We start from the raw sequence: 25,057 nt of genomic DNA on the forward strand, positions 1-25,057 counted from the left end.
TGTCATTGTTCTGGACCCCCAAGTGTCAGGGTGTCATTGTTCTGGACCCCCAAGTGTCAGCGTGTCATTGTTCTGGACCCCCAAGTGTCAGTGTGTCATTGTTCTGGACCCCCAAGTGTCAGTGTGTCATTGTTCTGGATCCCCGAGTGTCAGTGTGTCATTGTTCTGGACCCCCGAGTGTCAGCGTGTCATTGTTCTGGACCCCCAAGTGTTAGCGTGTCATTGTTCTGGATCCCCAAGTGTCAGTGTGTCATTGTTCTGGACCCCCAAGTGTCAGTGTGTAATTGTTCTGGACCCCCGAGTGTCAGTGTGTCATTGTTCTGGACCCCCAAGTGTCAGTGTGTCATTGTTCTGGACCCCCAAGTGTCAGTGTGTCATTGTTCTGGATCCGCAAGTGTCAGTGTGTCATTGTTCTGGACCCCCGAGTGTCAGTGTGTCATTGTTCTGGACCCCCAAGTGTCAGTGTGTCATTGTTCTGGCCCCCCAAGTATCAGTGTGTCATTGTTCTGGATCCCGAAGTGTCAGTGTGTCATTGTTCTGGACCCCAAGTGTTAGCGTGTCATTGTTCTGGGACCCCCGAGTGTCAGTGTGTCATTGTTCTGGACCCCCAAGTGTTAGCGTGTCATTGTTCTGGGACCCCCGAGTGTCAGTGTGTCATTGTTCTGGACCCCCAAGTGTCAGTGTATCATTGTTCTGGACCCCCAAGTGTCAGTGTGTCATTGTTCTGGATCCGCAAGTGTCAGTGTGTCATTGTTCTGGACCCCCGAGTGTCAGTGTGTCATTGTTCTGGACCCCCAAGTGTCAGTGTGTCATTGTTCTGGACCCCCAAGTGTCAGCGTGTCATTGTTCTGGCCCCCCAAGTGTCAGTGTGTCATTGTTCTGGATCCCCAAGTGTCAGTGTGTCATTGTTCTGGACCCCCAAGTGTTAGCGTGTCATTGTTCTGGGACCCCCGAGTGTCAGTGTGTCATTGTTCTGGACCCCCAAGTGTCAGTGTGTCATTGTTCTGGACCCCCAAGTGTTAGTGTGTCATTGTTCTGGACCCCCAAGTGTCAGTGTGTCATTGTTCTGGATCCCCAAGTGTCAGTGTGTCATTGTTCTGGACCCCCAAGTGTCAGTGTGTCATTGTTCTGGAACCCCAAGTGTCAGGGTGTCATTGTTCTGGACCCCCAAGTGTCAGGGTGTCATTGTTCTGGGACCCCCAAGTGTCAGGGTGTCATTGTTCTGGACCCCCAAGTGTCAGTGTGTCATTGTTCTGGACCCCCAAGTGTCAGTGTGTCATTGTTCTGGATCCCCAAGTGTCAGTGTGTCATTGTTCTGGATCCCCCAAGTGTCAGTGTGTCATTGTTCTGGACCCCCAAGTGTCAGTGTGTCATTGTTCTGGATCCCCAAGTGTCAGTGTGTCATTGTTCTGGATCCCCAAGTGTCAGAGTGTCATTGTTCTGGACCCCCGAGTGTCAGCGTGTCATTGTTCTGGACCCCCAAGTGTCAGTGTGTCATTGTTCTGGATCCCCGGGTGTCAGTGTGTCATTGTTCTGGACCTCCAAGTGTCAGTGTTCAGAACCCTTAAATTTTGGCCTGCCAGGAAATGAACATGCAATGAAATATAAAAGATATTTGCCAAGTATGGTCCTGAGACCCCAAAGAAACTGTGAGTGGTTTTATTCAGCTTCTCAGAAACCTAGATATAGATATCACCTCCTGGTGATCACAGATGGGGGGCATTTTTATAGGGGACTTTATACTTCCAAAGCAGATCTTCAGGTCATTTGTCCCCTCTCCCTGAACTGACACTTCTCTCCTCTCCCTAAACTGATACTTCTCCCCGCTCCCTAAACTGACACTTGTCCCCTCTCCCTAAACTGTCACTTGTCCCCTCTCCCTAAACTGTCACTTCTCTCCTCTCCCTGAACTGACACTTCTCCCCTCTCCTTGAACTGTCACTTCTCCCCTCTCCCTGAACTGTCACTTCTCCCCTCTCCCTAAACTGTCACTTCTCCCCTCTCCCTGCTGTCACTTCTCCCCTCTCCCTGAACTGTCACTTCTCCCCTCTCCCTGAACTGTCACTTCTCCCCTCTCCCTGAACTGTCACTTCTCCCCTCTCCCTGAACTGTCACTTCTCCCCTCTCCCTGCACTGACACTTCTCCCCTCTCCCTGCACTGACACTTCTCCCCTCTCCCTGAACTGACACTTCTCCCCTCTCCCTGAACTGACACTTCTCCCCTCTCCATGAACTGCCACTTGCACCTTCCAAACACCATAACCTACATTCATCTCAATGTGATCTTTCTGTACGATTCCCTTCCGTCCATCCTGGAAAATCTAAAAATATTGTGAGGAGAAGACAGAGAAGAGAGCGGAAAGCGGGCGGTGGAGGGTGACATGATGTGATGAGACAGGGTATGTTTTCTGCTGCCCATGGAGCTCCAATCGCAATAATGAAGCAGAAAAGCTGCAGGAAACGCGTTGGGATCAGACAGCTGCTGGGAGCGGAGGATACGGCGAGCGTTGGAGGCTACGCTCCGGTCCGGCTCAAAACCTCCGGAGTCTTATAAAGAGACTATTTTTATTGTGTTAGTGGTAGTCACAGGAGGATGGGGGGGGGTAAGGCAACTTGGGGGGGGGGCCCAACCTGCTGTGTCACAAATTTTGTTTGATGTCATGATCAGTGATTTGTTGGTCAATAGATTCTAACGTTCCTAAAGAGAACCTGTCATGTAAAACAAAATGCGGCACGCACAATAGTTCACTAATTAGGTCAGATCAGATGTTTCCGCCTGTCTAAGAATGTGGGGATTAACGTGACAATAATTTGGCTGTGGGAACGCTCACATTGAATCATTTTCAGTGGCGTCCAGGCTCGGTGTGGGGTCTGATGACGATGATGGGATTCCAAGGAGCTTCTACGGCTCGGGGAACAAAGACAAAGCTGCTGATTACTTGGTAATGACATCATGAATGCAAAAAGTCAGAAGTGATTCGTCTCATCGAAAACTTTCTGTGTCGCTGTGGATAAACGTTGGTAGGGCTGGAACCTCTGGCTGTGTCTACTCCAGAGGCATTTTTTCCTCACTTCCTGTTCTGGTGTCCGTGGTGTCAATATTTTGTGTGGCCACCATTATTTTCCCAGCACTGCCTTAACCCTCTTGGGCATGGAGGTCACCAGAGCTTCACAGGTTATCACTGGAGTCCTCTTCCCCTCCTCCATGATGACATCACGGAGCTGGTGGATGTTAGAGACCTTGCGCTCCTCCACCTTTCGTTTGAGGATGTCCCACAGATGATCAATAGGGTTTAGGTCTGGAGACATGCTTGGCCAGTCCATCACCTTTACCCTCAGCTTCTTTAGCAAGGCGGTGGTGGTCTTGGAGGTGTGTTTGGAATGTTGGAATACTGCCCTGCGGCCCAGTCTCTGAAGGGAGGGGATCATGCTCTGCTTCAGTATATCACAGTACATGTTGGCATTCATGGTTCCCTCAATGATCTGTAGCTCCCCAGTGCTGGCAGCACTCATGCAGCCCCAGACCATGACACTCCCACCACCATGCTTGACTGTAGACAAGACACACTTGTCTTTGTCCTCCTCACCTGGTTGCCCCCACACACGCTTGTCACCATCTGAACCAAATACGTTTATCTTGGTCTCATCAGACCACAGGACATGGTTCCAGTAATCCATGTCCTTAGTCTGCTTGTCTTCAGCAAACTGTTTGCGGACTTTCTTGTGCATCATCTTTAGAAGAGGCTTCCTTCTGGGATGACAGCCATGCAGACCAGTTTGATGCAGTGTGCGGCGTATGGTCTGAGCACTGACAGGCTGACCCCCACCCCTACAACCTCTGCAGCAATGCTGGCAGCACTCATACGTCTATTTCCCAAAGACAACCTCTGGATATGACGCTGAGCACGTGACCTCAACTTCTTTGGTGGACCATGGCGAGGCCTGTTTTGAGTGGAACCTGTCCTGTTATACCGCTGTATGGTCTTGTCCACCGTGCTGCAGCTCAGTTTCAGGGTCTTGGCAATCTTCTTATAGCCTAGGCCATCTTTATGTAGAACAACAATTCTTTTATTCAGATCCTCAGAGTTCTTTGCCATGAGGTGCCATGTTGTACTTCCAGTGACCAGTATGAGAGAGTGAGAGAGATAACACCAAATTTAACACACCTGCTCCCCATTCGCACCTGAGACCTTGTAACACTAACGAGTCACATGACATCGGGGGAGGGAAAATGGCTAATTGGACCCAATTTGGAGATTTTCACTTAGGGGTGTACTCACTTTTGTTGCCAGCGGTTTAGACATTAATGGCTGTGTGTTGAGTTATTTTGAGGGGACAGCAAATTTACACTGTTATACAAGCTGTACACTCACTACTTTACATTGTAGCAAAGTGTCATTTCTTCAGTGTTGTCACATGAAAAGATAGAAGAAAAGATTTACACAAATGTGAGTGAGGGGTGTACTCACTTTTGTGAGATACTGTATATACACTATATTGCCAAAAGTATTGGGACGCCTGCCTTTACACACACATGAACTTTAATGGCCCACCCTTTGCAGCTATAACAGCTTTAATTCTTCTGGGAAGGCCGTCTACAAGGTTTAGGAGGGTGTCTATGGGAATGTTTGACCATTCTTCCAGAAGAACATTTGTGAGGTCAGGCACTTATGTTGGACGAGAAGACCTGGCTCGCAGTCTCCACTTTAATTCATCCCAAAGCTGTTCTATATGGTTGAGGTCAGGACTCTGTGCAGGCCAGTCAAGTTCCTCCATCCCAAATTCACCCATTTCTTTATGGACCTTGCTTCATAAGGGAAGGCTCATTGATGGAGGTGAGGGGAGAGCAAGCTCATTGACAGAGGTGGAGAAGGAAGGCTTATTGATGGAGGTGGGGAGGGAAGGCTCATTGATGGAGGTGGGGAGGGAAGGCTCATTGATGTAGGTGGGGAGAGAAGGCTCATTGACAGAGGTGGAGAAGGAAGGCTCATTGACGGAGGTGGAGAGGGAAGGCTCATTGATGGAGGTGGGGAGGGAAGGCTCATTGATGGAGGCGGGGAGGGAAGGCTCATTGATGGAGGCGGGGAGGGAAGGCTCATTGATGGAGGTGGGGAGGGAAGGCTCATTGAAGGAGGTGGGGAGGGAAGACTCATTGAAGGAGGTGGGGAGGGAAGGCTCATTGATGGAGGTGGAGAGGGAAGGCTCATTGATGGAGGTGGGGAGGGAAGGCTCATTGATGTAGGTGGGGAGAGAAGGCTCATTGACAGAGGTGAAGAAGGAAGGCTCATTGATGGAGGTGGAGAAGGAAGGCTCATTGATGGAGGTGGGGAGGGAAGGCTCATTGATGGAGAGGGAAGGCTCATTGATGGAGGTAGGGAGGGAAGGCTCATTGATGGAGGTGGGGAGGGAAGGCTCATTGATGTAGGTGGGGAGAGAAGGCTCATTGACAGAGGTGGAGAAGGAAGGCTCATTGACGGAGGTGGAGAGGGAAGGCTCATTGATGGAGGCGGGGAGGGAAGGCTCATTGATGGAGGCGGGGAGGGAAGGCTCATTGATGGAGGTGGGGAGGGAAGGCTCATTGATGGAGGTGGGGAGGGAAGGCTCATTGAAGGAGGTGGGGAGGGAAGACTCATTGAAGGAGGTGGGGAGGGAAGGCTCATTGATGGAGGTGGGGAGGGAAGGCTCATTGATGTAGGTGGGGAGAGAAGGCTCATTGACAGAGGTGGAGAAGGAAGGCTCATTGATGGAGGTGGAGAAGGAAGGCTCATTGATGGAGGTGGGGAGGGAAGGCTCATTGATGGAGAGGGAAGGCTCATTGATGGAGGTAGGGAGGGAAGGCTCATTGATGGAGGTGGGGAGGGAAGGCTCATTGATGTAGGTGGGGAGAGAAGGCTCATTGACAGAGGTGGAGAAGGAAGGCTCATTGATGGAGGTGGAGAAGGAAGGCTCATTGATGGAGGTGGGGAGGGAAGGATCATTGATGGAGAGGGAAGGCTCATTGATGGAGGTAGGGAGGGAAGGCTCATTGATGGAGGTGGGGAGGGAAGGCTCATTGATGTAGGTGGGGAGAGAAGGCTCATTGACAGAGGTGGAGAAGGAAGGCTCATTGATGGAGGTGGAGAAGGAAGGCTCATTGATGGAGGTGGGGAGGGAAGGCTCATTGATGGAGAGGGAAGGCTCATTGATGGAGGTGGGGAGGGAAGGCTCATTGATGGAGATGGAAAGGAAAGGCTCATTGATGGAGGTGGGGAGGGAAGGCTTATTGGTGGAAGTGGGGAGAGAAGGCTCATTCATGGAGGTGGGGAGGGAAGGCTCATTGTTGAAGGTGGAAAGGGAAGGCTTATTGACAGAGGTGGGGAGGGAAGGCTCATTGACAGGGGTGGAGAGAGAAGGCTCATTGATGGAGGTGGAAAGAGAAGGCTCATTGATGGACGTGGGAGGGAAGGCTGGTCCGTGTAGTCCGATCCATTAGGAGAGCTACTGTAGAAACTGACGTGACTCAGTGTTCTCTGCACAGCACTGTGGTATACGTCAGAGATATATAAATTAACTGTCATAACATTAATTTGAGTTATGTCATTCTGATCTCTTTCAGAGACAAACTGCTCTTACTTCAAGCATTTCACCTCTGGAGAAAACGCGGAGATATTACAGGTCACCACTCAGAGAGGTAGGTAGACGTATGCTGAGCCTCTAAATCTGATATATTTGTGGTGGTGGACACATCACTGAACATTGCTCGTTTATAGACACATTAGGGTCCTCACACCTGAGCCCCTCAGTTCTGGTCTTTGAGGCCTCCGAAATATCATTCCTCCTTGACCCCGTGTGTCTAATCATCCCGAGGACACAATGCCGGCTCTGTAATCACAGCTAATAATAAGATACATTTGAAATAATCAAAAACAGCTCAGCGGAGCTTAGAAAGCAAAACAAAGTGGTTAGCCTTCTGTAATGATGATGGAGGGGGAATCATTGCTCCACCTGTCGGTAATAACATGGTGGAGTCATATTTCCTCTTCTAGTAGAAGAATAATTCAGAGTCACATAACTTTGGGGTTCAGAAATATAAAATCTCATGGCTGCATGATGGGTATTCTCTGATGAAGAGGATCATGGTGATATCTTGTAACTTTATAGCTGAAGCCATTATCCCAAATCTTACTCATAGGTCATCCAAAAATCCTCCCACTGCTCCTCATACGGCGGGTCGCAGCCCCACGTTTACCCCTCTGTGCCTCACATGGTTAGAAGTAGATGTGAAGCCGATCGCTCACATCGCAGATTTTCTGTTTACAAGTAAAAAATCTGTATTTTTTTTGCTAGAAAATTACTTAGGACCCCTAAACAATGTACCGTATATATCGTTTTTAGTGGGAAAAAAAAGGGGGCGAGCGTTGCAATTTTCGTCACACGGTATTTGCACAGCGGTTTTTCAAAACGCTATTTTTTGGGGGGAAAAAATACACTTTATTTAATGTTTATGCAAAGACAACCCCAAAAAACACAATATATAACCCAATTTTTGGTAAGATAAAAAAGATGATGTTAAACAGACAAACTCCTGTGGATGTGATTGCCATCATCTCTTTTAGATCATCACAAAACACGTCCTCATACTTGGGCTTTTTTTAAGGCAATTCAAACATTATTTTGTATTAAAAAAAAAATACATATTTTATTAAGTAGCTTAAAAATGTAATATAAAAAAAAACAGTACATCATTTTCCAAAAATCGCAAAATCATGACATGTGACAAAGTGCTTTCAACAATGAAGTATATTAGAGATGCGTGGATGTGGTATTCCCCAACGACTTGCTTGTAAATTTCACTATGGATGGTCAGCTGATGGATATGTCCAGTAGATGGGGGGGGGGCATCCAAATCATGAAAGATGATGTTACGCCGAGTAAATAGATACCAAACATGTCACGCTTTAAAATTGCAGACACTCGTGGAATGGCAACAAACTACAATACTTAAAAATCTCCATAGGCGACGCTTTAAACATTTTTTACAGGTTACCAGTTTAGAGTTGCAGAGGAGGTCTGGCCCTATAACTATTGCTCTCGCTCAAACGTTCGCAGCAATACCTCACATGCGTGGTGCGAATACCGTTACATATGCATGCGTGACTTGTGTATTGGTTCGCTTCTGCACATGAGCACAGAGAGAGATGGGGGTGGTTTAAAAAAAAAAAAAAATCTTTTTTTTTTTTTTAATTTCTTTTTTTTAAATTTTGTTTGATCACTTTTATTCCTATTACAAGGAATGTAAAACATCCCTTGTAATAGAAATAAGGATCATGTCCTCTTTATGGAGAGATCTGGGGTCTCACCTCTACCTTAAAAAGCAAAAGTTAAAAAAAAAGAAAAAAAAAAGAAAACGAAGTTTGTTTTTTAGCTGTAAAAAAAAAAAATGCTTACTTCCGCCCTAGACCGGTAGTGAAGTCACAATGTCGCGATGGTCCTCCTAGATCATAGACGATCTGGTCTCTGTTCACCTCTACGGCCAGCCCAGCGAATCGTTTCCCAGGCAAGCAGCGGAAGGGGACGTCCCCTCCCGTTGCTTCTAAAAGCGATCGAGCAGCTAATCAGCTGCTCGGATTGATTTTATGAGAAACAGAAATCGGTAGCTGAAAGGAAAAATACCATAGATTAGGGGGGGGCGGTGCCCTTGCGCCCTGCATTACAGGCCGACACTGCTGGGACCCCTAATCCTCGCCTCCTTCATGGTTCTGCCATAACCCCGGTATATCACTTCAAAGCTGCAACGTGTATACCTTGTTTCCCCAAAAATAAGACCTAGCGTGATTGTCGGTGATGGCTGCAATATAAGCCCTACCCCCCAAATAAGCCCTACCCTGTTTCCCCAAAAATAAGCCCTACCCTGAAAATAAGACCTACAAGGACTTTAACTAGGGCTTATAGTGCAGCCATCACCGGCAATCACGCTAGGTCTTATTTTCGGGGAAACAGGGTATATTTTATATATATATATATATATATACACACACATATACATACATACACACACACACACACACACACACACACACAAACACAAATATTTTTAAACTTTTTTGAAAATGAAGCTTTCTTCTAAATAATAACTGTTGATCCTGCCAGTAAGGTCCCTGTTCAGGCACTTCCTGCTATAGGGTGAGACGTGTCTCTCTCCTGACCTTTACAACACATTTGTAGCACCCCTCTGAAACCCCCGAAGGCAGGATAGCACCCCCAGAGGCCAGTAGTGGGTTAGCATTTCATCTATGCGAGTCCGTGGCTAAAATAGGGGGACCGGGAAATTATATTGGGCGTCAGTCACTTTTGACATTTTAAAAGGTTTATTGCAGAACTGTGAAGGAGGCGAGAATTAGGGGTCCCAGCAGCAGTGGCCTGTAATGCAGGCCCCCCCACCTAATCCATGTGTCCTGCCCCCTAATCTACATGCAGGATACCGTACGCATGGATTCCTATGCCTGCGACCTAGATGGGGTAAGCGTGACATCTAGACTGGTGACCGACCGGATTGTTTGCCGCCCACCCCACAGAAAATATACCACCAGCTGCCACCGGGTCCCTGATGCCATAGCAGTTTTTCAGATGTCCAGCTTCACAGTGTCAGAACCTTTAAAGCGGAAGTAAACCCATCAATTTAACAGTTTCAAAACAACAGTTACATTTTTGGCATGCCAGGAATATAACTGTCACTTTGGTTGTGCTCTCAACCAAACTGTCAAACCATCCAATGGCTGGTGTCATAACTGATCACATGTGCAGCATCATGGCAGTTGAAGATTAAACAGAGGCCAAGATGGCAGCTTCCTTGGCTGAAAACGATAGGAGGGTTTACTTCCACTTTAAGTCGACCCGGCAACACTGTAAGCACCAGGCCCTTTCTTCTTCTCAGCTCTCTCTAGCCGGGGGCCTCCCCTGCGTCAAACCCCCCCGTGGCACAGCTTCCTCCAGACCAGGCAGGACAGCTTCAGGACCACTTCAGGACACATTAGGCACCAAAACAGGCTATTGGGCCTAACATCAAAGCTCCATCCTACAGCACCTCCCTAGGCATCATCCCAGAGGAAGAGAGCAAGCTCATGGCCTGTCCCTAATATTTATATCCGCCCCCAGCATGCACCAGTGGCATAAGCCTCCTACCTAATTGGCTAAAGAAATTATAAAATATTCAGAACTTAGTTTTGTTTCTGAGATCTCATACTATGACCAGTGATACCAGTGACATCTACTGGCAGCCAGCTAAACCACTTGCCCCCCAGCATCATTTAGTGTCAAATTGCCTTCCACACTATCGCAGTCCCACTATAAGTCGATGATCACCGCCATTACTAGTATTACAAAAAAAAAAAAAAAAGAAATTCTAGTATATATCCCATAGTTTGTAGACGTTATAACTTTCACACAAACCAATCAATATACACTTATTGGGATTTTATTTTTCCAAAGACATGTAGCCAAATACAATTTGGCCAACATTTATTAACCACTTAAGGACCGAGCCTCTTTTTGGCACTTGTTTACAAGTTAAAAACTGGGGTTTTTTTGCTAGAAAAATTACTTAGAATCCCCCAAACATTATATATTTATATATTTTTTAGACACCACTAGAGAATAAAATGGCGGTCGTTGCAATACTTTATGTCACACCGTATTTGCGCAGCGGTCTTACAAGCGCAATTTTTTGGGGAGAAAAAAAATACACTTTTTTGACTTAAAAAAATCAGACAACAGTAAAGTGAGCCCAATTTTTTTTAATATATTGTGAAAGATAATGTCACGCCGAGTAAATGGTTTCCCAACATGTCACGCTTCAAAATTTCGCCCACTCGTGGAATGGTGACAAACTTTGACCTTTAAAAATCTCCATAGGCGACATTTAAAAATTTCTACAGGGTACCTGTTTAGAGTTACAGAGCAGGTCTAGGGCTAGAATTATTGCTCTCGCTCTAACGATCATGGCGATAGCTCACATGTGTGGTTTGAACACCGTTTTCATATGCGGGCGCGACTTACGTATGCGTTCGCTTCTGCCCGCGATGGGAGGGGGCGCTTAGGAAAAAAAAAAATAAATCTTCTTATTCATTTTACTTTTTAATTTTTACACTGTCCTTTAAAAAAAAAAAAAAAATTGGATCACTTTTATTCCTATGACAAGGAATGTAAACATCCCATGTAATAGAAAAAAAGCATGACAGGTCCTCTTAAATATGAGATCTGAGATCCAATCTTTTTTCTAAAATCCAGCCGCTTGCCGTTGTTGAAAATACCGGGGTTATGGTAGCTAACTGCCGAAAAGTACCGACGTAGAATGATGGCGGTTTTCTCTAAGTGGTTAACAAATGTTATTTTTTTCTTTTTTATTGGATATGTTTTATAACAGAAAGTATAAATATATATATATATCTTTTTTAATTATTTTTTTATTTTCTTTTTTGTGGCACAGAGGGAAATTGCCATTGGTCTGTGCTGTAGCCATTGGTAAGATCATTGTGCCTATATAAATATTGGAGTATCAAAGCTTATTACCCATAACCTTGTGTGTGCGTAATGAGACCCGTACTCCAACACTTCGTCACGCCTTACAATACTCCCAAATAAAAAGGGGAAATCTTGAAATTGGGACACCAGTTTGGTGACAACCAGCGATTTACACCCTTCCTGTTTTGGCTATGGGACAGGAAGTGAAGGGAAATCTCTCCAATGGAACTCATTTTACTTTTAGTTCTACTTTATCCTCTTCAGCCCTGGAAAGTTTACCCCCTCCTTCTTTCATGACCAGGCCATTTTTTGCGATACGGCACTGCGTTACTTTAACTGACAATTGCGCGGTCGTGCGATGCTGTACCAAAATAAAATTGATGTCCTTTTTTTCCCCACAAATAGAGCTTTCTTTTGGTGGTATTTGATCACCTCTGTGGTTTTTATTTTCTGCGCTATTAACAAAAAAAGAGCAACAATTTTGAAAAAAAAAACAACATCATTTTACTTTCTGCTATAAAACACTAAAAAAAAAAAAAAAAAAAAATCAAATTTCTTCCTCAATTTAGTGTTATAGGGCAGGGGTAGGCAACCTGGGGCCCTCCAGCTGTTGCAGAACTACAAGTCCCATCATGCTTCTGGGAGTAATTGTAACTGTCAGCCTTGCAATGCCTCATGGGAAATGTAGTTCCACAACAGCTGGAGGGCCTCAGGTTATCCCCTGGACTAGGGGATGTTTTTATGAAACGTTTGTTTTATTTTATTTACTAGTAATGGTGGGGATCGGTGACTTATAGTGGACTGTAATATTGTGGTGGACAAATCGGACACCAAGTGTCACTTTTGACACTTTTTTTGGGGGACCAGTGACACTAATACAGTGATCTGTGCTAAAAATATGCACTGTCACTGTACTAATGACACTGGCAGAGAAGGGGTTAACATCATGGGGCGACCAAAGGGTTAAGTGTGTCCCTAGGGGGTGCTTTCTAACTGTGTGGGGGTAATGCTCTGACTGGATGAAGACAGAGATCGGTGTTTCTGCTTGGCAGGAACACAAGATCTTGATCTTCTTCCCTGTCAGATCGACGTCACTGTACTGACACTGGCAGGGAAGGGGTTAACATCAGGGGCAATCAAATTGTTAAATGTGCCCCTAGGGGGTGCTTTCTAACTGTGTGGGGGGAGGTGCTTGTAATGTAAGAAGACAGAGATCTGTGTTCCTGCAGAAACACAATATATCTGTCTTCCCCTGTCTCTGTTTATTACATAGGCAGACCACCGTTCTGTCTACCTCAGCGGGTCCCGGCGGGCATTGGGTCAGCCAGGGACCCGCTGATTGGCTCCTGCTGTGTCCAATCACAGTGGTAGCTGGTTGCCTGGTGGTTGCCAGACCGTGAAATCAAAATCACATATAGGTATGTGATTTCGCGCTGAAGGGCCGCCCTGCCGCAGTACGTATGCGCGGGGTGCTCCGGAAGCAGTTAAATGTGAGCCTGGGGGTGGCTTGGCTTGCAAAATTCAAGGACTGAGCTGTATAGAGCATATTGTATAGTGTCAGTTATAAAAGATTTGTATTACCCGAACAGTAAATAATTCAAATTTAAATAAAAACCACAGAGGTGATCAAACACCATCAAAAGAATGCTCTATTTGTGTAAAAAAACAAAAAAACAAAATGATACAAATTTTGTTTTGATACAGTGTTGCATGACCGCGCAATTGTCAGTTAGTGCCAAATAGCATAAAAATGGCCTGGTCATAAAGGGGGGTGAAACCTTCCTTAGCTGAAGTGGTTATATTATAGATATAGAAGATGGATACATTGTATTTGTGCTGCAATTATTCCTGAAATAAGGAGTCTGACCTGTAAAAAAGTGGACAGAAGAATTGCAGGGACCTCCATCCTTGTCTGATCTTCACATTTTCTATTTATCAATCGATCCTCACCCTCCACCCAAAGCACACCACATGGTTGTGGGTGGAGGAGTCAGGGTTGGGAATTTTCCTCCTTACATTCATTCCTGTCTCTGCAGAGTACAGCATCTCGGCTGCAGCCATCGCCATCATTGGGGTCGGCTTCATGACCATGGGCACCATCTGCACCCTGCTGTCCTTCAGGGAGAAGCTGGACTACCTGCTCAAACCGGCTGGCCTCTTCTACGTCTTCGCAGGTAAGTGCACATTTCTATTTATGTATGTATTACAGCCATTCCCAACCTTCTCATCCCAGAGGAACCATTGAAAACATTTGCAGGCTTCGGGGATGCCCTGATAAAGGAAATTCTTTGGTGGTCAGTGGGAAGAATGTTCCTTACATTGGTGATCAGTGGGAAGAATGCTCCTTACATTGGTGATCAGTGAGAAGAATGTTCCTTACATTGGTGATCAGTGAGAAGAATGTTCCTTACATTGGTGATCAGTGAAAAGAATGTTCCTTACATTGGTGATCAGTGAGAAGAATGCTCCTTACATTGGTGATCAGTGAGAAGAATGTTCCTTACATTGGTGATCAGTGAGAAGAATGTTCCTTACATTGGTGATCAGTGAGAAGAATGTTCCTTACATTGGTGATCAGTGAGAAGAATGTTCCTTACATTGGTGATCAGTGAGAAGAATGATCCTTACATTGGTGATCAGTGAGAAGAATGTTCCTTACATTGGTGATCAGTGAGAAGAATGTCCCTTACATTGGTGGTCAGTGAGAAGAATGTTCCTTACATTGGTGATCAGTGAGAAGAATGTCCCTTACAAGGCTTTAGACAAGAAGATCTGGATGCCGCACTTTACCCAGTGTGCGGCATCCAGATCTTCTTGTCTAAAGCCTTGTTCCACTCAGCATTTAGCCAGCACCTGGAACTCTTCAAACTCTGAAAGCTTCACATCAACTATACACCTGAGTTTGTGTCCACCTGAGTGGTGAAACACCCTCTTTTGCTTTTCTTGCACTCAAGAATGTCCCTTACATTGGTGATCAGTGAGAAGAATGCTCCTTACATTGGTGATCAGTGAGAAGAATGTTCCTTACATTGGTGATCAGTGAGAAGAATGTTCCTTACATTGGTGATCAGTGAGAAGAATGTTCCTTACATTGGTGATCAGTGAGAAGAATGTTCCTTACATTGGTGATCAGTGAGAAGAATGTTCCTTACATTGGTGATCAGTGAGAAGAATGTTCCTTACATTGGTGATCAGTGAGAAGAATGTTCCTTACATTGGTGATCAGTGAGAAGAATGTTCCTTACATTGGTGATCAGTGAGAAGAATGTCCCTTACATTGGTGATCAGTGGGAAGAATGTTCCTTACATTGGTGATCAGTGAGAAGAATGTTCCTTACATTGGTGATCAGTGAGAAGAATGTTCCTTACATTGGTGATCAGTGAGAAGAATGTTCCTTACATTGGTGATCAGTGGGAAGAATGTCCCTTACATTGGTGATCAGTGAGAAGAATGTTCCTTACATTGGTGATCAGTGAGAAGAATGTTCCTTACATTGGTGATCAGTGGGAAGAATGTTCCTTACATTGGTGATCAGTGAGAAGAATGTTCCTTACATTGGTGATCAGTGAGAAGAATGTCCCTTACATTGGTGGTCAGTGAGAAGAATGTTCCTTACATTGGTGATCAGTGAGGAGAATGTTCCTTACATTGGTGATCAGTGGGTAGAATGTTCCTTACATTGGAGGTCAGTGGGTAGAATGTTCCTTACATTGGAGGTCAGTGGAAAGAATGTCCCCAGGGGCGAAATGACCATTGAACCACTCGGGCACTGCCCGAGGGCCCTGAGCCACTAGGGGGCCCCATCAGGGTTGCCAGCCTCAGTAAAACCAGGGACAGTATGTATAAATCTGTGGTTTTTTTTACATCTGTTTGTGTATACTGTGTGATTGTATTGGGCCTCATGAGTTATCAGTCCGCCCCTGAATGTCCCTTACATCGGTGGTCAGGTATCTGGCTGCCTTAACGCAGGAGTACTTGTAGATATGAATTCTGAAGATCAGGCCACTGACATTGTGTCATTTCTGTTTTCCAGGTTTGTGTATGATCATCTCAGCGGAGGTCATCAGGCAGTCTGTGCACCGGATGATTGACAGCAAGGAGACCGTTTGGATTGAGTATTACTACTCCTGGTCTTTCGGTTGCGCCTGTGCCTCCTTCGCTCTGCTCTTCATTTGTGGCATCGCCCTGGTGCTCATCTCCTTACCCCGGATGCCCAGGAACCCATGGGAGACATGTATGGACGCTGAGCCCGAGATCTGAAGGGCCCCCATGTCACCGTTGCACTCCAGATGGCAGATTTTAAAATGTTGATGGTCTCCGGGGGCCCCCAAAAAGCCTTCAGACCAATGAAGACCGCAGCTCCTTAAATTCATATCTCTTATCTGCTGATCTGTACAATTCCGTCTCCATGTCAGCAGGATGGAGAAGGTTCCTTACTGTATATAGCTACAAGGAGGATCATAGAGTTCATGGTTGGTTGTAACATTTCACCCCGGTGCGTCTCTCACCCACCGCCCCCCTCGTCTGCCTGGACGAGCCAATGACAGCGTTCTGACCCGGTACTAGTCTGACTGTCCCGGGGCCTGAAGATTGAGCTCCGGAAACATCCAAGGTGTTCAAAAAAACGACGAACTATAGAATGAAGATCCCTCTTTTGTTTTCTGCATGCAAAATTCTGTTCTTCTGCTCAAAACTTTTTTCTTTTTTTTCTTTTTTTTTTTTTGGATGGAGTGTGGGAGGGTTAGAACCCCTGTCAGGTTTTTATTGCTGGGGATGTTACATGATTCTGTGTATACAAATATCATCAATATTCTAATGAGTCTAGACAATCCTGAGGTTACATATTATATAAGTGCTGATGAAGGGCGGGGGTGTGTCTGAACCTCCGAAACGCGTTGCCTTTCTTTTTCTACCAATTATTCAATTAAAAACTTTTCTGGAATCTATGATCCACTGGCGTGGTGCCCTTACTGATTTTTACAAATTTGGACTTTCCTCTCGATGACCCCCCCACCACCTTTTGATGGGGGTACTCCGATACATTTGATAAACAGTCATTTACAGCACTGGATATTACAAATAGGTGATCTGGTGCCTCTTAGGCAGCCCATAGAGCAGGGGGGTCTCAAACTGGGGTCCCTTCAGCTGTTTGCGAAACTACAAGTCCCATCATGCCTCTGCCTGTGGGAGTCATGCTTGTAACTGTCAGCCTTGCAATGCTTCATGGGACCTGTAGTTTCGCAATATCTGGAGGACCGCCAGTTTGAGACCCTCTGCTGTAGAGTGACCAAGACATGAGGCACAGACGGTGCAAATTTCTGTCCTGCAACCACGGGTTTCAGGAACGAAATTCGCATGATTCCCCCATCAACACAGTCACCGCCAAGAGGAAAATCCCTCCTACCGAGACACTGTCCACCTCCGCAGGATGAAGACAGTGATTATTGCTAGCAGCCCATAGCGATAATTGCAAGTAAAATCTGGCAGGCTGGTTGTACCCAAGTTGATCGATCAACTTGGTACATTATGCCTGCCTATACACAGTTTCGAATCTCAGCCAGTTCCTGCTGAACCAGCCGAGATTCGAACCTTGGCCGGCCTTATGCATGGACCCCGAGGTTTTTATTTCCGTCTGTGAGATCCCTCCTCTCTTTTTGTCTTGGTGACCATTATCACTGGTTCCAGGGAGGAGAAATCCAACATTTTCAAATTCACCCTTACAAGAGAAAAGAGGGAGGTAGAGTGACACAAAGGACCTATAGTGTCACCATCCCAAAGGAACAAATGACTACAAAAGCAAAAACCAGGGACTTCTGGGATGACACTCGGGAATATAAATTTAAAACAAAAAAGGTATAGACAAACATTGCTGGATATATTAGTCACATTATACAAAAGTTTAACAGTCATGTATGATATCAATACAGACTTTCTTTTTTTGTTGCCACCAACTAAAAAGACCGCTTATAGATTTATAGATAGATAGTGTGTCCCATTTCACAGCAGGTTGTGTTTAACGCATTTCGTAGGTAGCTTTACTGCATCAGGACCAGCAGTAAAGGGGTAAAAATACAGTGGTCACAATTGATAATATGGTTACATCAATATATAATCGCACTCATCTCCACAGGGGGATCTAGCTAGCGAGTACTCTTATAGGACAGAAGTCGACAATCCCCAGGCCACGGACCAGTACCAGTTCGTAGCCCGTTAGTAACTGGGCCAGCAACAGGAAGAGGTGAGTGGTGACCGCAGTCTGTGTCCTCTCCCGGGACTCCCACCTCCTTGCCCATCTCATCCTAACAGCAGGGCAGGGGGCGGGCGGAGCTGGAGATCTGGACAGAGAGTGGGTGTCTTTTCGTATCGACAACCGGGTAATCACCCACTCATTAACATGATGAGTTGGGCAGCCTCCTGTCAGGAACCATAAGCCAGGTGGAGACAGAAAATGCAGTTAAAATCACAACTGTAATGAAATAGCAAATAACAAAGTTCAAGAAAGTAGTCAGAAACAGAAGCCAGGTTTTGGATGCCAGAGCGAGTAATCAGACGAGCCGGGATCAGAGAACCAGAAGTCAGTGTTGTCAGGTGCCAAAAATCAGGAGCAGGAATCAGAAAAGAGAAGTCAGCTAGGCCAAGTCATACACAGGAACACAGGAAGGAATGCACTGGAGATCATACACCACGCAAGGGCCAGGAGGGAATGAGCAAAGCTGTTTAAATAGCCAAAAGGGGCTGACTGTAGGCTGGACTAATGAGGCAGGTAATGGTAATCAGGTAAATCACTGTGGAAACAATGAGTGGTTGGTAATTAACCGACAGCTGAGCAGCCTCTGTGCACTGAAAGAAAAGGTCTGCTAGTAAATAGAGGGAGCCCAACCCTGACACTCCCACCCTTCATCCAGGTCTGCAGCTCCTCCTGCCCCGGCCCTGCTGATAGGATGACATGAGTGGACACACAGGCTGATAAATGGAGGTGGAGATTGGCAGGGGGACAGTGACTGCCGGTTCACACAGGGGCAACACGACTTGCAGGCCGACTCACCGAGGCGACCTGCACACAGCTTCAGCAGCGACTTGCAAAAGGACTTCTGTATAGAAGTCAATGCAAGTCGCCTGAAAACGCCTCAAAAATAGTACAGGAACCTTTTTCTAAGTGGGAGCGACTTGTGTCGCTCCTATTAGAACGGTTCCGTAGTACAGAACAGGACGCGACTTGTCAAGTCGCCCCTGTGTGAACCAGGGCTTAGAGTAAGAGATTGAAGCAGGTACAATAACTGCAAGGGGCACAGTAATCGGGGGGGGGGTGAGAGGAGGTTCTGTAATGTGGACACTAATATAAAGGGGAGGTTGCTGTAAAAGGGGGGTTGTGATGTGAAGGGTGGCTGAGGACTTACTCCGTAACACCACCCCCGTCCCTGGGAAAATTGATTGGTTGCCACAAAAGTGCCAAAAAAATTGGGGACTGCTGGTATGGGGGACTAAGAGGCATAGGGGTTCAGTGTCCAGGACTCAATGCTGTCCTGTCATAAGGTGGTAATATTGGAGGGGATCACCTCCCTAACTGATCCTCGGAGTAGGAATGACCTCAGACAGTCTTGTAACCCAATCACTGCTGGTCCTGATGAAGTGGCGCTCATCTACAAAACACACTCACTATATAAGGGACACTCACTATATAAATGGTCTTTGTAGTTGGTAAGAAAAAAGAAACATCATATGTGAATGTTTTAGACTTTTGTATCTTTTGTATCTTTATATACCTTTGTTTTGAATTTATATCCCCGGGTGCCATCCTAGAAGTCCCCGCTTTTTACTTTATTGTAGTCACAGTTACAAGACGAGGAATCTTCCAGTAGATAAACCTGTACCAGGGACCATCGTCCCCTTGCTTTGGGGAGATTTCCTCTCACTTCCGGTCGTATCCCCCGGGGAAGGAAGTGAAGGAAAATCTCACCAAGAGGAGACAGGAAAAAAAAAAGCTGCCAGGGGTATTAACCATTCCATACTCAATTTTTTTTTAAAAAAAAGGTCTGTTCACTTTAAAGCTGAACAGCTAAATACTGAAATTCTTATATATGAGGTTTTTTTTCCTTTTTTAACCCAACAAAATATTTCTATGTCTGCCCATCCAGTTCTGTGATTTACACACCTCTACCAGACATCGCAGCCAGGCTGTTGACCTGCTATTGTACCTAAAGAACACAGCTGGGTCATCTCCCCACCCCTAGGCTGTGACAGGACAGGGAAGGAGCAGCAGAAGACTGATAAGTCCAGCTCTCTGCTCTCCTTCTGTCTGCATACATCACACCCGATTGGCCCCTCCCTCTCCCAGTGTGGGGAAAGACTGCAGATCACAAAAAAGTACTTATTTTAGCAGCATGTTAGTTATTTATAAATATATATTTTATCATTTTAAATGTATCCATTAGTTGTATTTGAAATCTTCCCGGAGTTTCACTTTTAAAAGTTCAGATAAGCGAATGTTCCGTTGTGGGTGGAGACAGGTGAGCGCAGTCATTCACCAATCACTCGATCTTCATGCCACCATTGAGAGCGAGTCCTCAACCCAGGGCTGCTGTTAGAAACCACGGGGCCCTATACAGCCAACCTGACAGCCTCCTCTCTAAATAAACACAGTTTACTATGCTTCGGTCATGATTGAACACAGTGGAGGATCAGTACCGATCATGCATTGTGTTTATTCAGGAAAGGAAGGGGTTGGTAAATGTTGCATATTTGCTGGACCCTTCCCCCACTCTCCATCCTGAAGGATCCTATTGTGTGCTTGTAGCTGCTGGTGGAGAGGAGGGAAGCCGGCAGCAGCACTGCAGGGGGTAGAGGGGTCACCCCGGGTGGGTCTGGGCAGGGGGAATCGTATGGTGCAAAGGGAGGGTGCTCAGTGTGACGGGGGGGGAGAGCAATTAATTACTGGAACTGATCCCTTGTATGGCTCTCTCTGCAGCAGCTGAGATCTGGTGGGAGGGAGAGGAGGAGAAGCCAGCTTTCAGCTGCTGCAGAGAGAGTCATACAGGGGATCGGTTCCAGTAATTGCCCCCCCCCCCCCCCTCCCCTGCTGTGCTGATCATCCTCCTTGCCCACCAGTGGGGGGGCAAGGTCATCTAGAGCCCAGGGCAAACATGCCAAATTGTGCCCCCCCCACCCCCAAGATGTATGGGCATATGTCAGAAAGGGGGGCACTAATCTACATGCTAGCCCCCTAAGCATAAATCCCCCCTCCTCCCAATACAAATCTACCCTGCTTCTGAAATCCCCCTTCTCAGCACAAATTTCTGCCCCCTCCCTCAGCTCAAATTCTCTCTCTCCCCATATGCCCCCAGCACAAATCCCCCCGCCCCACCCCCCCAAAAAAAAATTCCTCATTCCTAGCGTGTTTCCTCTATCCCTCAAATTCCCCTCCTTCCAGAACAATGACCCCTCCCCCAATCACCCAACATATCACAATGCCCCCCCCCCGTCCACAGATTTCCCCTCCAAGGAAAAATTCCCCCTTCCAGCACAAAGTCCCCTCCCCAATCCCCCAACCTAGCACAACACCCCCCCCCCCCCCAAATTTTCCGCTCCTAGCACAAGTACCCCCCAACTGTTCCTACTAGCACAAATACCCCCCCGCCCCCCAAATTCCCCTGCTCAACACAAATCCTCCCCCTCCAATCTCCTTGTGCTCCCCCCCCCCCACACACACACACACAGTACCCAGGGCAGCCAACCCTCCTGCCCACCCATTGTCCTGGCCCTGTTGCCCAAATCTGATTCACCCAGCTGCCTGGGCCCTGTAAAGAAGGACCGGTGGTAACCCCCTATCCATACCTCCCAACACCTATTAGCAAAAGTATGTAGGCATGGGACACCTCCCCCAACCACGCCCCTTAAAAATGATTGGTTAAACCCAATTACTATCAGTACAACCTACTATTCCTTTTGCGGCAGCACAGAAATTGGATGAATGGTTCAGATAAAAAGTGCATATTATATACAACTATATGGATCAGACCAAAATGAGGGACAAATGAGGAGGAAAGAGGGACAGAGGGACTTTGTTTCAAATCAGGGGCAGTCCCTCCAAATCAGGGACAGTCCCTACAAGTCAGGAACAGTTGGCAGCTATGCCTTATCCACAGCCCTGCCTCCACCCGTTGGGCGAGGCCAGGGCTGGAGCAAAGGGTGGGCGGGAGGGGAGGCTGCCCTGGGCACAATGGTTTACTGGAGGGATAGGGGATCCTTCCTTCTGTCACAAGGCAGGCAGGAGTAGAGACAGCAACATCACTGCTCCCGTCAGCCCAGCGCTGGGAGTGGCAAGGAGAGAAGGAGAAAGCCAGGACGTGGTGCAGGCTGTGTTCCTTCTCCTTCCTGCCAGTGCAGCGCTCCTGCATTCAAAAGCCGGCAGCGGAAATCATAGACATACAGGAGCTCTGCGCTGACAGGAGGCAGCAGGGGAGAGAGAACACAGTCTACAGCTGAGCGTAAAAGTCTCCAGGAGAGAGCCATAAGTGGAGAAGAGAGCCGGTGTCTTGCTGAAAAAGTTCCCCCGGCGGATAATGACCCCCATGTACTGCGCAGGCGCAGCGTTTGCGCAGTACGAAGCACTACCGAGCCGAAAATAGCCGAACATACACAGCTGTGCGTCAGCTGTACACCGCGCCTGCACACATTTAACACCACATTCTACCACATGCTCCCGATGCTACCAGACAATGCCGCACACTCCCAATGCTCGTGCTACTCTGCAAGGGGCGGATAATAAACACATTATCACAGTAATACACCCGCCCCTCGCAGAGTAGCACGAGCATCGGGAGCGCGCGGCAGCGTCGGCCACAATGTCTTGCTCTTTGCGCAGGCGCGGTGTACAGCTTACTCACAGCTGTTCAGCTTCGAGTGTTTTCGGCGGCTCCATTGTTGTTCGTACTGCGCAAGCGCTGCGCCTGCGCAGTACAGGTGGGTCATTGTCCGCCGAGGGGAACTTTCTCGGCAGAACACCGGGAGGAGGCAGGACTGTGCTCTCTCTCCGTCCAGCTCCTCCCTCCTGTCAGTGCAATGCTCCTGTAGCATGTAAAACACACCTGGTGGCTTCTGCCTGCAGGTGCCCTAACAACTTGGGACTGTTTCTTCTGTTATCTTACACCACCCCCCCAGCCACCTCCTCCCCACACTGGGGGCACAGTTTGGCATGTTTGCCCTGGGCACTGGATTACCTTGTCCCGGCACTGGGCGAGGCAGACATGTTGCCCCAGCCAGGGCTCAGACACACAGGTCTCATCATCGGCCTTCCTGACAGATATAAGGGAGTCATGGATAATTCAGACCGCCAGCAATCCACCCACATCTGAAATATTAGGGAGGACTGAACATTTATTAAGTCAGCATTTACAATGGTAAACCCAATATTTTTTATGACCCGTGTCGAGGTTTGGTGGCTTGTGCCCCTCTCAGAATGAGTAGGGCGGCCACAGTGCAGCAGTAAAGTGACCCTGTGAACTGCTGCAAAATGGCGGCTGAGACTCCTCTCTGGCATTCTCTGACTTCCTGTTGGTAAACCTTCACGCCTGATGCCCCCCCCCCCCCTCGTTCTCCAGAATCCAGGCCTGCACTCAAGGACTAGGCTGCAAAAATGTTATTTCATTCCCTTTAAATAGACAAGACAACCCGATCCTCCGGCGACAAATTCTGCCGAGGTGTCTCCTTGCAAGAGGCCAAACAGTTTCTCCCTGAGCTCTTAAAATGGAGCCGTTGGAGCGGCTATGTGGGCAGGTCTCCTATAAATACCCGGCTCCCACCGCCCGCATTTATTACACGTCTATGCACTTCTTTTTACACCGTCCATGTCAGCATTAAAGACATAGCACCCTATTTTATGGAAGGAAGTGTACTGGCGGGCACATGCACCCCCTCTGATGGCATCATGTACTTGTCACAACCCTTACAGCAGAAAACAACATTGTGAAAGTCCTTCTGAGATCAACGCATGCCGTTCAGTGAGCGTCAGTTCTTGGGTTCAAACGCACTATTCCTAACGTACACATTCCTGAAAAGATGGTTGTTTATGTATAAGTGGGTGCTGAAGTGACCATAGGCTGGAACCGCAAGTAGTCAGAGATGTCACTGCACACCATGGATCACCAGAATGGGTCCAAAGCTTTATTTAGCGATCACATAGTTACTGCAAATAGCAACGTTTAGAAGCCATGCAGGACCCCTTCAGCAGGCATGTGACCCATGCCTGCCGCCCTGCGTGCCTCTGAAAGATTCCTTTTTGCAGTAACTATGTGATCGCTAAATAAAGCTTTGGACCCATTCTGGAGACCCATGGTGTGCTGGCGACATCTCCAGGGAGACCCATGGTGTGCTGGCGACATCTCCAGGGAGACCCATGGTGTGCTGGCGACATCTCCAGGGAGACCCATGGTGTGCTGGCGACATCTCCAGGGAGACCCATGGTGTGCTGGCGACATCTCCAGGGAGACCCATGGTGTGCTGGCGACATCTCCAGGGAGACCCATGGTGTGCTGGCGACATCTCCAGGGAGACCCATGGTGTGCTGGCGACATCTCCAGGGAGACCCATGGTGTGCTGGCGACATCTCCAGGGAGACCCATGGTGTGCTGGCGACATCTCCAGGGAGACCCATGGTGTGCTGGCGACATCTCCAGGGAGACCCATGGTGTGCTGGCGACATCTCCAGGGAGACCCATGGTGTGCTGGCGACATCTCCAGGGAGACCCATGGTGTGCTGGCGACATCTCCAGGGAGACCCATGGTGTGCTGGTGACATCTCCAGGGAGACCCATGGTGTGCTGGTGACATCTCCAGGAGACCCATGGTGTGCTGGTGACATCTCCAGGAGACCTATGGTGTGCTGGTGACATCTCCAGGAGACCTATGGTGTGCTGGTGACATCTCCAGGAGACCCATGGTGTGCTGGTGACATCTCCAGGAGACCCATGGTGTGCTGGTGACATCTCCAGGGAGACCCATGGTGTGCTGGTGACATCTCCAGGAGACCCATGGTGTGCTGGGGACATCTCCAGGAAGACCCATGGTGTGCTGGGGACATCTCCAGGAAGACCCATGGTGTGCTGGGGACATCTCCAGGGAGACCCATGGTGTGCTGGGGACATCTCCAGGAGACCCATGGTGTGCTGGTGACATCTCCAGGAGACCCATGGTGTGCTGGTGACATCTCCAGGAGACCCATGGTGTGCTGGTGACATCTCCAGGGAGACCCATGGTGTGCTGGTGACATCTCCAGGAGATCCATGGTGTGCTGGTGACATCTCCAGGAGACCCATGGTGTGCTGGTGACATCTCCAGGAGACCCATGGTGTGCTGGTGACATCTCCAGGAGACCCATGGTGTGCTGGTGACATCTCCAGGAGACCCATGGTGTGCTGGTGACATCTCCAGGGAGACCCATGGTGTGCTGGTGACATCTCCAGGGAGACCCATGGTGTGCTGGTGACATCTCCAGGAGATCCATGGTGTGCTGGTGACATCTCCAGGAGATCCATGGTGTGCTGGTGACATCTCCAGGAGACC

The 25,057-nt window shown here is 47.7% G+C and overlaps 1 protein-coding gene and 1 non-coding gene across 2 annotated transcripts in view; both read left to right on the top strand.

Annotated features, from left to right (window-relative positions):
• The window catches only part of CACNG1 (calcium voltage-gated channel auxiliary subunit gamma 1), a 46,598-nt gene extending 30,152 nt beyond the window's left edge, over positions 1-16,446 (top strand). The window contains exons 2-4 of the mRNA XM_073607142.1: positions 6,596-6,670; positions 13,536-13,673; positions 15,534-16,446. Coding sequence (XP_073463243.1) covers positions 6,596-6,670; positions 13,536-13,673; positions 15,534-15,760 — 440 coding nt within the window. The 3' untranslated portion in view covers positions 15,761-16,446. The remainder of the gene's footprint in view (positions 1-6,595; positions 6,671-13,535; positions 13,674-15,533) is intronic.
• Positions 11,461-11,591, top strand: LOC141114734 (small nucleolar RNA ACA64). The gene has a single exon (XR_012237000.1). It is a non-coding gene; the product is annotated as a small nucleolar RNA ACA64 (small nucleolar RNA).
• Positions 16,447-25,057: the final 8,611 nt, after the last annotated feature.

This window comes from Aquarana catesbeiana, linkage group LG12 (assembly GCF_042186555.1).
Source record: "Aquarana catesbeiana isolate 2022-GZ linkage group LG12, ASM4218655v1, whole genome shotgun sequence".
Classification (NCBI taxonomy): Eukaryota; Metazoa; Chordata; class Amphibia; order Anura; family Ranidae; genus Aquarana; species Aquarana catesbeiana.